At 53.1% G+C, this 11,690-nt stretch overlaps 1 protein-coding gene across 1 annotated transcript; it reads left to right on the top strand.

Moving 5' to 3' along the window:
• Positions 1 to 29: 29 nt before the first annotated feature.
• On the top strand, positions 30 to 5,135 carry J4E93_010779 (uncharacterized protein; the record flags this gene model as incomplete). Its single annotated transcript, XM_049348655.1, has 3 exons — positions 30 to 213; positions 262 to 5,030; positions 5,085 to 5,135. 3 exons carry the CDS (start codon positions 30 to 32, stop codon positions 5,133 to 5,135), a joined length of 5,004 nt encoding a protein of 1,667 aa, XP_049194220.1.
• Positions 5,136 to 11,690: the final 6,555 nt, after the last annotated feature.

Below are 11,690 nucleotides of genomic sequence, written 5' to 3' on the forward strand. Positions count from 1 at the left end.
AATGCGCACGACGACCTCACGAATTTCCCATGGCTGAAGAAGACAGCCTCGCCGCCCTCCAGGGCCTACACCGCGACTTGTGCGCGCACATCGACCTGCAGCTGCCAGTCCTGGAGCGACTGCTGCTGAACCTAGAGGCGCATCTGGAAGAGCTGAAGACGCTATTGGACAAGAAGCCGAAGAATGATGCGAGCAGGCAGGCGCTAAGCTCTGGTATTACATAAACAGAGGTGTAGACAAGGAAGGTGCTAACAGCGCCAGGCAAGATCAAGATCGACGACAACGAGTATGGGGTCAACGACGACTTCAAGCAGAAGGCCCTCGAACTCGCCGACGCCCTCAATCTCGACGAGCTCGACGCCGCTGCCCTCTTCCTGGGCGCCGAGAGCGAAGCCCAAGAGCTCGACCGACCCCAGCTCCAGACCGCCGTGATCCGCTTCCACCGACGCCGCGAATATGTTCTGCTCTGCGTGCGCATTCTGATGAAGACTGCGCTGGACAATGGCGACTCGGAAGTGGAAGGCCTGCCTGTCCTGCAGGAGGCTGCCCAGATGATAGTCGGAGTACATGGCACAACCAATCTGTCCAACGCATACGGCTTCTGGACCAAGTGCTTAACCAGCATGGAGGCCGTCGAGAAGTGGCTGCAGTCCGTCGCCGAGCGCGTCCAGAGCACCCAGGTCGTTGGCCAAGTGCCCCTCCCCGGCTTTGTCGAGATTATGGATTACCAGCGCCAGAGTCTCACACGACAGCACGAGAACCTCGCCGCGATATGCACGCATATGATCAAGCCCGGATACGTCAATCTCGACAACTACAAGGCTTTACTCACCCGCGCCAAGTCCCTCGATCGACACGACCTCATTACCATCCACTATGTCCCAATACTCCTGCGTCTCACATCCTGGGTTGCATCCGAGGGCAACAACGTCATGCTGAGGGAAGCACGCGCTCTTCACGACTCGCTCATGGCTGGACGGGAAAATGACAACTGGGCGCTGAGGAACCTGCATTCGGCGACATTGACTTGGTGGTTGGCGGAGTACAGCGGGCGGTACATGGACCCCAACACACAGGACGCTGCTTTGCAGGGCATCAACTTTGAGGAGGAGGCCAACACCCGATCGGAGATCTTCCTGAAAGCACTCGGCGACGGCGCATTCCATTTCATGCTGTCAGTCAGTCAGGATGTGCGCCCCACGCGCTGGTACGACCCTCAGAAGACCAGCATGTTATCGACGCTGTTGCAGGACACCGCGGTCCTGAGCAGAGATTCGCCGCAGCCCGAGGACTTCTTCAAGGAGCTTCTCATGGAGCAACTGCAGACCTTTGTGGACTCGTTCATTACTCACATGCCAGACACTCTACGTAAACTAAAAGCCGAAGAGGACGACCAGCGACGACAATTACAACTCCACTTTCAGCGCTCAACTGGAGAATATCCGCTCCACCTCGAACGATTCATGGTCATTGTCGCATACGCCTTCGATGGGTTTCCAGACGCAGCGGAAGACTTCTGGAGCGATAAAGAGAGCAACCTCTACGGATTCCTGCAGTGGGCAGCCAAGCGCCAACCTACACCCCGTATAGCCATGTTCTGCGAGATGTTACGGGCCATTGGTTCTGGAGAGGCAAATGCCGAAGCGGCGCATCGCTTCCTGCTCGAAGAGGGAGCATCTGCTTCCGGGAAGATCCGACGAACGAGTTCGCTCAGCTACACGACCATCTTCAACGAGCTGCGCGAGTTCGAGAACGACATTCACGAGCCGAAGAAGCCTATCCAAAGCGGCGTCTACGCTCAGACCATGAACCCAATCGACCAGATCGTGGAGCCAGAGAGCGCAACTATGCTGGAAAGCTACTTAAGACTAATTGCACACATCTGCCGACAAAGTTCTTCTGCGCGGATGTGGATCCTGGATCTCAAAGAGTATTCCTTTGCTGGCATCTGCTTTGGTCTTTGCACCGACAAAGTTGAGAGTGGGCTTCGAGCAGCCGCTTACGACGCTCTGTCGGCTCTGCTTGTGGGCAAGGACTTCACCCGTGCAGATGCCATGTGGGGTCTCCTGGATGAGTGGACGGTCAATGGCTTCTATACTGGATCCAGACAAAACAACGCCTTGGGTGCTACACCCAGAGATGACTTGTGGCCAACGCTCGCCGACGGGTACGACGAGTCCATCGCCCTAGTTCGTTTCCTTCACTCGCTCGTAGAGCCATATCCGGAGAACGAAGGCTTGAACGACAGTCTACCATTCCCTGAAGGCCTGGGATCGTCGCGCAGGATGCCGGGTATTGAAAGCTACATTGACTTCGTCATGCAGCAGGTGTTTGCAGAACGTTCCCTGGACGTGCTTGATCCGCTACAACGTAGCGTCATGCAATGGACATGCTTGCGCTTCATGGTCACATGTCTTTCCACCTTCAATGAGAATCTCGTCGTGTTCGCGAACAAGTCTAGCATACCTGTTGATTCGGTCATTGACCCCACATCACTTGCTGTGTACGTTGCGCTTCACCCATTTGCACGCGTCATGGAGTGGCTCTTCAACGACAAGGTGTTGAAAGCTCTTTTTCTTGCATCGCACCACGACGTGACCGAGGTCGACGCTGCTCCATCCGACTCTCCATTGATCCAATCCCTGATGCTTAGCATCGAGGTGATGGATCTTGTGATGAAGCTCCAGGCGACATACCTGGATATCGTCAAGCCAGTTCTCAAGCAACAAACGTCGTTCCAGCATTCTCCCGTGTCGAACCTGTCGCTTGCATCTTTCGAGGATGCGATTTTGAACAACCTGCAGGTTATCGTAGACCTGGGACTCTATTGTGGTACCGGCCACGAAGCTTTGACAATTGCCTCTCTTCAATTGCTAGAGAAGATGGCGTCTTCGCGGAAACTTGCAGTCTCGCCTGCGGGCTTCGGACAACGTTCCGGGCGAAGCAAGATTGTTGGCATACTAGAGAAAGACAATGAAGCCGAGCGCATCGGCCGGTCCCTCTCAGGCCTAATGCGTTTCAGCGCCGAAGAGCTCGAAGCTGGCGAGGATGCTTCAGGATATGTTGTCAAGCTGCGCGTTTTGGACTTCTTAAACAGCTGTCTAGCTGCCGTGTCCCTCCGGCCGACCATAGCGCATATCCTTCTCGGCTTCTCATGTGGACCTAACACTGTCCGCGTTGGAGAGAACAGCCTCTGGTCAAACGGACAAGCCTTGTTCCACAGCATACTCCTTCTTGGGGTTCAGTATCCTGACAATGACGGCGAACAGTTCATAGCTTGGCGGTCTGCTCTTAAGACCCGATGCTGGGATGTTTTGCAGAAGCTCTGGCGGTCACCGCTGACGAGCGCGCTTGTGATGGAAGAGCTCCGTGACAACGAGCTGCTCTTTGTGGAGGCCCCCCAGCTAACTCCCATTACCCTTGATATACCCTGGGACGGAATGTCTCTTGCGCAAGGGCTCGAGGTCACGCCTAACGATTACTCTCCATTCTTCTCAGGACCACCAGCACTCGCCCTCCAGAGCTTCCTCCAAAGACGCGCTGCTTTCCTCGACTATGAGTCGAGAGAGCTGCGCTTGACAGTGAAAGAGAGCATGCCGACTATGAAGTCTAGGATTCAATCTGTCCTTCTCGGTACCACGATCCGGCCCGGCGAGGACGCAATGCCAAACCCGAACATCTTCGATCTATTCGACTTCATCGAGCTGACCTATCCTGAGCGCGCTCTGCCAGATCAACACAAGTTCTTCGAAGGCGTCAATCTGACCTCATGTCAAGAAGAAAAAGAGGGTAGCACTCTCTACTCTTTGCCACTTCTGGAACAAGTCATTCGTCTCAAGATGAAGTATTGGCGGAAGGAAGGCATCCTGAATGATCAGGAGCAAGAAGAACAACTCGTTGAGCAAGCGGAATTGCTCATGGCTATCTTCATGGACTGGAATCGTCGCACACAACTTCTCCGCTACCACAAGGACATTCTGCAGTCGTGGGTTCAAGTCGTCATGGTCGCGGTACACAGCTGCGACTTCGAGAACGGCGCGCGGAGTTCTTTCATCATGCAGATACTGCAAGTTATTCTGCCCAAGCTTGAGCAGTCGTACTCCTCCGACATCTTCACCGCTCTCCAACTTGCCAGCCTAGCGGAGGCTCTCATTCAAAAGGTGGACTTCGAGTCAACTGCATTCGACAAGACAGGAGACTTCGCAAACGACCGCCTCTCTCAACTCTTCCGCGCGGCGCTCATCGGCATATACAGCCCCGTATCCACCGCCGAGCTACGAGAGTACTGCTACCAGATCTGCTTCCGCTACATCCACGGCACCTTCAACAAAGCAACGCCCAACTCCCTCCTCGGCCGCCACACCCTCAGCGCCATCAAGAATTGCGGCACCAACATGCTCGAAGTAATCTGCGACGACGCCTACAGCGGTCAAGGAACCTGCAAAGTTTCCGCGCTCCTCCTTCTCAACGCCTTTGTCTCAGCCGCAACACGCCAATCCTCAAAATACATCCTCGACAGCTTCGTCTCCCTCAACTTCGTTGGCGTCCTCGTCGACAACATCAAGCATATCCCCGAAGAACTCTCTGCCGCCGCCGCACCTCTCGTCCCCGTCCTCCTCTCCTACTACGACGCCAGTCTCGCTCTCCTCCTCCGCGTATGCCAGTCCCGCCTCGGCGCCGCACACGTCCTCAACGCCGGTCTCTTCCCTGCTATCCGCGACTCGCAGCTCTTCTCCGTAGACCCCGATATCGGTCTCGAATTCGATGACCCCAATGCGCTACGCAAGTACTACGAACTCATGCTCGCTGTGCTGCGTGTCATCAACGCCGCAGTGATCGCGCGGGGACGGCAAAACGACCAGACGGTATTCCAGGCGAGAGAGTTCTTGAAGGATAATAGACATAGTATGGTTAGCATTTTCAAGAGGAGTGTTAATGTGGGTGTGGGAATGGGCGAGGAGCTGCAGCAGGATATTGTGGATTTGGTGGATTGCTGGACCGTCTTAGTGGATGTTACGGGGTTTTTGCAGGTAAGACTTCTTGACACGAAAGACGACGAGGATGTTGATGCTAACACTTTGCAGTATGAGGATCAGTCGAGTGCGAAGAAGGTTAGGGTGAATATGTTCTCTTGATGAACATTACGTTTGGATGGGGTGTAGTTTAGAGAAGGGACGCAGTTCTTTAAGCGCGGTAAAAGCGTCGGAGCGTCTAATTGGTAGAGATCGCGTGTTTGGACTTGCCTGGTTTCGCGATCACATAGTTCAATCATATTCGCTAACTTTCAATGTATTGGTGTATTAATGAGTGACTACGTGTACAATGATATTCCTTCTCATGAGTTATGTCTTAGCGAAAGTAAAATTCGAATGATATGTCGCGACCTCCCGCATCCAAAATGTTGTCATATCGAAGTTCATGCCATGGAGGTAACGGAGCCGGAGTTTGAATTTCCAAAGGAATTCGGTGATAATTTCTACGCCACTCGCGCTGGCCGGACCCGCGATTCCTCTCAAAAATGGGCACGGGATCGCGCGGCGAGCCAGGATCGAAATTACACTGAATGAGTTGGGAGTTTCTTGATATATTCCCCACAACCTCAGCGAGTTGTTCAAAGTGGTAGAGGCCATACCAGCGCCGGTCAATCCACGATGGCGTATCAAGATCGCCGCTGGCGTATGCCATATCTACCGCTTGTTGATAAGCTACGTCTCGGTGGACGAACTGGAAAACATCAGAAGTGTACTCCGGTATTGGTCCGCCGTCAAGGATAAGCGTGTAGGAGCCTTCTGGCATCCCTAGGGAAGGGAGTATGGAAGCTTCCGTCAGCCATTCGCCAACGGATTGAGTGATGTCTTCTACTTGAAGCTCGTTCTGAAGATAACCCACAGAACTACTCCCATGTCCCTTAGCGAGGTAAGGAATCCACATTTCCCGGGAATAGTTTCCCACAGAGAAAACACATTTCCACAAATTAGCGAAGCGACGAATACGAAGGTTCGGGTTTTCTTGGCACAGCGCGATAAAGCCTCGACCGTGGCAAGCCGGAGATGCCACCGTTTCGCGGTCTTCCACCAATGTAACGTTACGAACAGATTGCCGAGTCTGCTGCGGGAGAGAGTTGAGAAAGCGGAGTGCCAGGGCAGCGGCGGAGTAACCATATCTCATATGCGGACGATAGTAGGGCACTTTGTGCTTGAATCGGTTGATTAGCGCCAGCTTCTTCATCTCAATGTCGTTGAGGATTGTCCACGGATCTGGGTGATGTCTGCCCAACGCCAATGCTCGACGCATGTCAAAATCCTCGCCATGAAAAATATCCAAGTAGTAGTCTTCCTCTCCTGAGGCCTTAAAACCAAAGTCGATGTGTCCTATCAACTGAACATAGACGCAGTGGATGAAATCGTTCCAAATTGAGCGAGCTTCACCGAAGCTACCCTCCATCGCGCTCAGCCTGATGTGATCATCATGTGAGCCCGGCGTCCACTCATCGACGAAAGGCGCGAACCGAGGATACGCCGTCGCGATGGTCTGCGCCATTTCGGAAGTGAGCAGCTCCGATAGCATGGTTTGAACCACAAATAGCTTTTCGGACATAACCCAGGAGACGAGACATTCGTGGATCGCTGCACTCTCTCGGTTGGCCTCTGAGAAAGCGGAGGTGAATGTAATCCCGTTGAGCTGGAAAGGAAGGCCTGCTAGCTCAGATCTGAGTTGATGGTTCACGCGAGCCAACGAGAGCGATATAGGTGAGCCGTCGGCTTGCTTGAGACAATCCTTATCGGGGTCGTAGATGTAACCGCCATCCGCACTGACATAGTACTCGTAGATGTTGTCGCGTAGCTCTCGCGGCAGGCGGAGAAGAGCTGGCTGCGATTTGGTGTCTGGAGTAATCGTCGTCGTCGCCGAGCGCCTGGTGCAAATGCGCTTGGCACGTGGCTGCTGCGCCATTGTCGTACTCGATTGAGATATAGGGGATAGCGGGCTACCTAGGTAGTATACGCACTGGAGAAAAGGTCAAGGACCGTTCATTTGTAGTGTCTTGTTCATAGTACGAGCATCGCGCTCTGACAGCATGATTGCGCTTCCACTACCACGAACAACAGTGATCTTGTACCACCATTACCACACCAACAAATGCCCGAAGCACTCACTCAGCTGAGATTGCGGGGACAATTAGGCCAGGGTCTCACCCCGGAACGAGTGGCATGAGCTTTCGGCATTCCTGGGAGAGCCGCGCCATGCAAGCGAACCCCATGAGTCGACCTTGGGAGAAACACCGACGATACCGACCACCATCATTGATGCCGGGTCCGTACGGTATGACGTCTTGGCGGGCACTAGTCCCAATTCGGCAACGCCTGTCGCGGGGCTCCCGACAGGTCGGCGCAAGGTTGGCTTGAGGAACCTCCGAATGTGACACAAACCCTCATACGAGCAGCCCTGCGTACTCATGTTCCATACCGGCTGCGCGATATGGACACGCAAATGCCGACATATGAGTCCCTGCAGACCCCGTCGCCGCGACGAATATGGCCAGTTCGACCAGCCTCCGCGAACTCCGCCTTCGGCCCGCCACGATGAAGCTCTTTTCTCACGCATCGCACCCAACACCAGACGTCCACTGTAACGGCGCGTACCTAGGTACCCTCCTGCATCGTATCCTGGCAGAACATAGCGTACGCCTCCAGGGTATGGCATTTGGGGGCCTTGTCGAGAAGGAAACGAGCTTCCTTGCAAATTGCAGCTCCAACGGATGAGCTGACAAGGACTTGATTGCACATGGGGGCGGTTGGGCTAACTCAGTAGGTATGACTGTACAAATCAACTCTTCATAGCGAGCTGCTTCGCTGCTGGCTATGCTGTAACCGTACTCGTACCCACGCGTTGTCTTTGTTACCCAGATCGGTCGTACGCCCGCCCACCCACATCGCAAGAACATATTACAAACATACTGTGGCAACCTAATCGAGCCCTATGGCTACGGAGCGCACGCCGTCGGTATCGTCGATTCGCCTTACAGTCTCAGTGGTGGATTGCATACCAGAGGCAGGGTCAATGTGCATGGCAGGGGAGGTGGCGGCTGCAAAGATTTTCTGCGGAGAGACAAACTGCTGTTTGCTGTCGGCTCCCAGGGCGGGGGGTTCAAGGCCAGTATGAATGGCTGTACCCAGATTTGCTGTTGACTGCCTCCTCCGTATAGCCGCCTTCCTTCACGACCTAGAATGCGGACCCCGTATCGGCAAGCGTCTCACGGCCCTGACGCGCAGCAAAGATATTTAGCGGCGGCCAATATGACCATACCCATACTGCGGAGCCTTCTTGCCATAGGCACTGGAGTTACGGTAGCATTGCTCGGCTTTATGCAAGCAGCAAAACACTTGGCCGGAGTGCTGTAGCTTCATACTTCAGATGGCAGGGCATGCGCTCATAGCAATCGCTGGAGTTTTGCCTCGATTTGTGAAAACCAAACGTTTCAATTGCCATCTCGGTTGTTAAAAATATGTCGCCCTAAGAAGGGCGCCCCGATCTTGCGAGATAGGTTCAGGAATCTAAGATACATTGGCCTTCGAGCCACAGCATGATATCGCTCAACATCCCATTCAATGACGGCCGTGTACCACCTCGGATATACACTCCATTCCATCGGTACATCCCGGTACCTCAGCTCTTTTCGCGCGGATGCACTTTCGACCAGAACACTCGCATTCGGGAGGGCTAGTATGAAGTTAGTATCAATAACCGACTTGCCAGAGATGAACTCACAACTTGTCCGTGGGCATCGACATGATAATTGATATTTGCTGACTCATATCATGAGAAAGAGGTTTGTTTTTTCGCGACCCAGCCAAAATTCCCGCCCACGTTTTGACGTTAGTGTCTTGGATGTAGCCAGAAAAGGTCACCTTCGGCACACTCCGGAGACGGTCGTATGCCATCAAGAAGAACAAATCTACGAATTTCTTCTGACATGAAGCTTTTACGGGACTTCCATCTCGAATGTGGCGCCAAGGATCTCTGTTGCCTTCACGACCACCGCGCCGACCGAGAACTGGAACCTGGAAGTCAAACTGCAAATGTTGGAGTTTCAGATTGGTCAAAAGATCCAAGTTCGCTTCCCTCGATGAGTTGTAAGGCGTGAATGCGCTGCCTCTACTACTTCTGAACCCGAGAAGACAAAACAGTCGGCTGTTGCTCATGCTGAGTGACACTCGACTAAGAGTGTTGAAGCCAGTCGTGGTATTCACGGACTGAAGCATAGGGATTGACGCCGCCAACGATTGGGGATTGCTGAAGCGCTTGAAGGTGGACTCCCAGATCATCTTCTGGACATCAGAGCCGAACTGCCGACTGATTAAAAGCAGAGATCGCATCCAATGTGAGCTTTTCTTTGACAAGCCATCGGTAGAAAGCATATGAGCTCCCAGTCGATGGGGCTTGAGGCATCCGGGGTACCACAAAGTGAGCTCATACGGTACATCTACACCGATGGCCTTGGGCCAGCCCGCGGTTTGGATAGCGAGACTTTCCAGGCCACGAGGCGCCTCTTCTAATGGTTCGATATGAGTGTACCCGTCGCAATCGTCGATGTTTATGAGTTCTGGGATCTCTTCGCCTTCCGAATCGTACTCGACGTCTTCGCTGTCCTGATAAGGCTGATATGATGGGGATCTTTGTAACGCTTCACATGACTTGTTGTTATCACCGCCAGCATAGCAACGAGGGCAATCAAGCTTCACTCGTGGCCAGATAGCTGTTCCGATCAGAACTTCGAGTATCCTTAGCCGCAGTTCGATTGGAAGTCCGGTGTAGTCGAATGCCATCGCGTTAGCCTATCGATGTCAGACCATTGCTACAGTAAGGAGTGATGAGTAAGTATACTTGGCCATCCATGCGCTCTTTCGAACCGCTACCTGAGTTATGGTCATGCCCGTCCTGATCCCAGATAGTGTATGATATGCGTTTTGGGTAGTCACGATGGAAGATAGAGAAACACCGTAAACACCGCAAATCTGTTGACATGGCGGTAGGCTCATCAAAAAGTATAGACAAAATCCAATGATTGGAGCTCGCTGTATCTACAAGAAGATGTGACGACGACCTTGGTGAAAGCGCATGTCCAAGATCGGGGAAGCTGGGCAATCTACGGCACCACGAATGCCATCCGAGGGGGCTGTCTATCGAAGGGTTTCGGCAGTGACCCGTGATATTTTTGTGTTCGAGCCGGTGCCAATGACATTGTCCCGGACGGCTCCGCTGCCTTCGCTACCACAGAGTATACAACAAATGATTACATCTCGAACAACGCGAGAGACACCTGAATGGTGACGACTGCGAGGTCTCTCATGGCGGGGTAGATTTGCGGGTGAGATGTTTCCGTAGCGTGTACCACCCGGGTGTCATCAGGGGTGAAAAAGCTAGCTCTATCATTCGACGAAACGCTATCAGGGGAATATCAGCTAATGCATGTCTGATAAGTGGAGATTCCACTTCACATCATGACATGACAGCTCTCACCCATCGGATGTACGTCAACGCAAGGCTTATACCTCATCGACCGCCTGCTTCGAGATCACTATCTAGAGTTACCCGACGGCGTTATGTTCGCCTGCTCTGCAGCAACAATGCGTCGCGTTACATCATCAAAGACGAGTTTGTGCATTTATTCCTTGGTAGAATGTGCCACTCATGACTGCTGTTGTGGTGTTCCGATGGTTCTTAGTAACATCACCCGTGCAGATTGGAAGGAGAGTACATGTTCCACCTTTCAAAGTGCAGACTGTCGCATGACATGCAGGCGAGTGACATGTCTCAGGACCGCTACTACACCCTGTCCCGACCTTGCTGTTGAGATTCCGCGGTAGGGAGCTGTCACAATGGATCTATAACTCAGAATGTTTGGGGTGGGGTGCGTCCACTACCCCATAAACCCTTCAATGGTGCAAGTGACGGTTATGTGTTGCAAAGACCGAATTGACCGCAAAAAGAAGGACTCAGATCATATGGAGGTATCGAAACAAGCGCATACCATTGCAACGGCGTTGGAATTGACATTGCCCATTCGGTGGGCCCCAACAAACAACCAACTTCCGGCAGGGTTCGCGCGAATCCTCGTTGATGTGGCAATGCGATCTCATATAATGATGCAATTGTCACTTACCCGCGCAAAGGGCCGCATATGCATGTTCATACACGTTCAACTTCCTGCCATACCGGGCCGAAAGAGTCGTCCCTTGTGCCCGAGATGCGTACGTGTAGACATCAACGGCGAAAGCCTGCATGTCGGTATACTAGTGCCCTCCGACTGGGGTAAGATCTCGGGAGTAAGCTTCCGCGAGTGACCCTGAGTTCGGAAAGGTCGCGGAACGTCCAACGACGGCAAGGGTCAACGATATCACGGCTTTCCCGTCCGCCGGCTGTCGCGACTTCTGAACCCCGCACCAAATCCGTCCATTGAGTTGCCATCGGTGAGATGGACCGCAGAGGAATCAATGAAACAAGCTTACCGCGATATCACAACGATGATGGAAAAAATTGGAGGTCGACGCCTCATTACCTACCAATGCACGAGCTTCGATAAATTGCTATAAGAACGGATGGTATGGCGCTGTTGCACAGGTACATCCAAGATTCACGAAACTCGAATACTTCCTTTGCTTCGACAACCCAGAGAAGGCCTTTTACTCAAA

Source organism: Alternaria ventricosa (assembly GCF_023758065.1).
Source record: "Alternaria ventricosa strain BMP 2768 chromosome Unknown scaffold_35, whole genome shotgun sequence".
Taxonomy (NCBI): Eukaryota; Fungi; Ascomycota; class Dothideomycetes; order Pleosporales; family Pleosporaceae; genus Alternaria; species Alternaria ventricosa.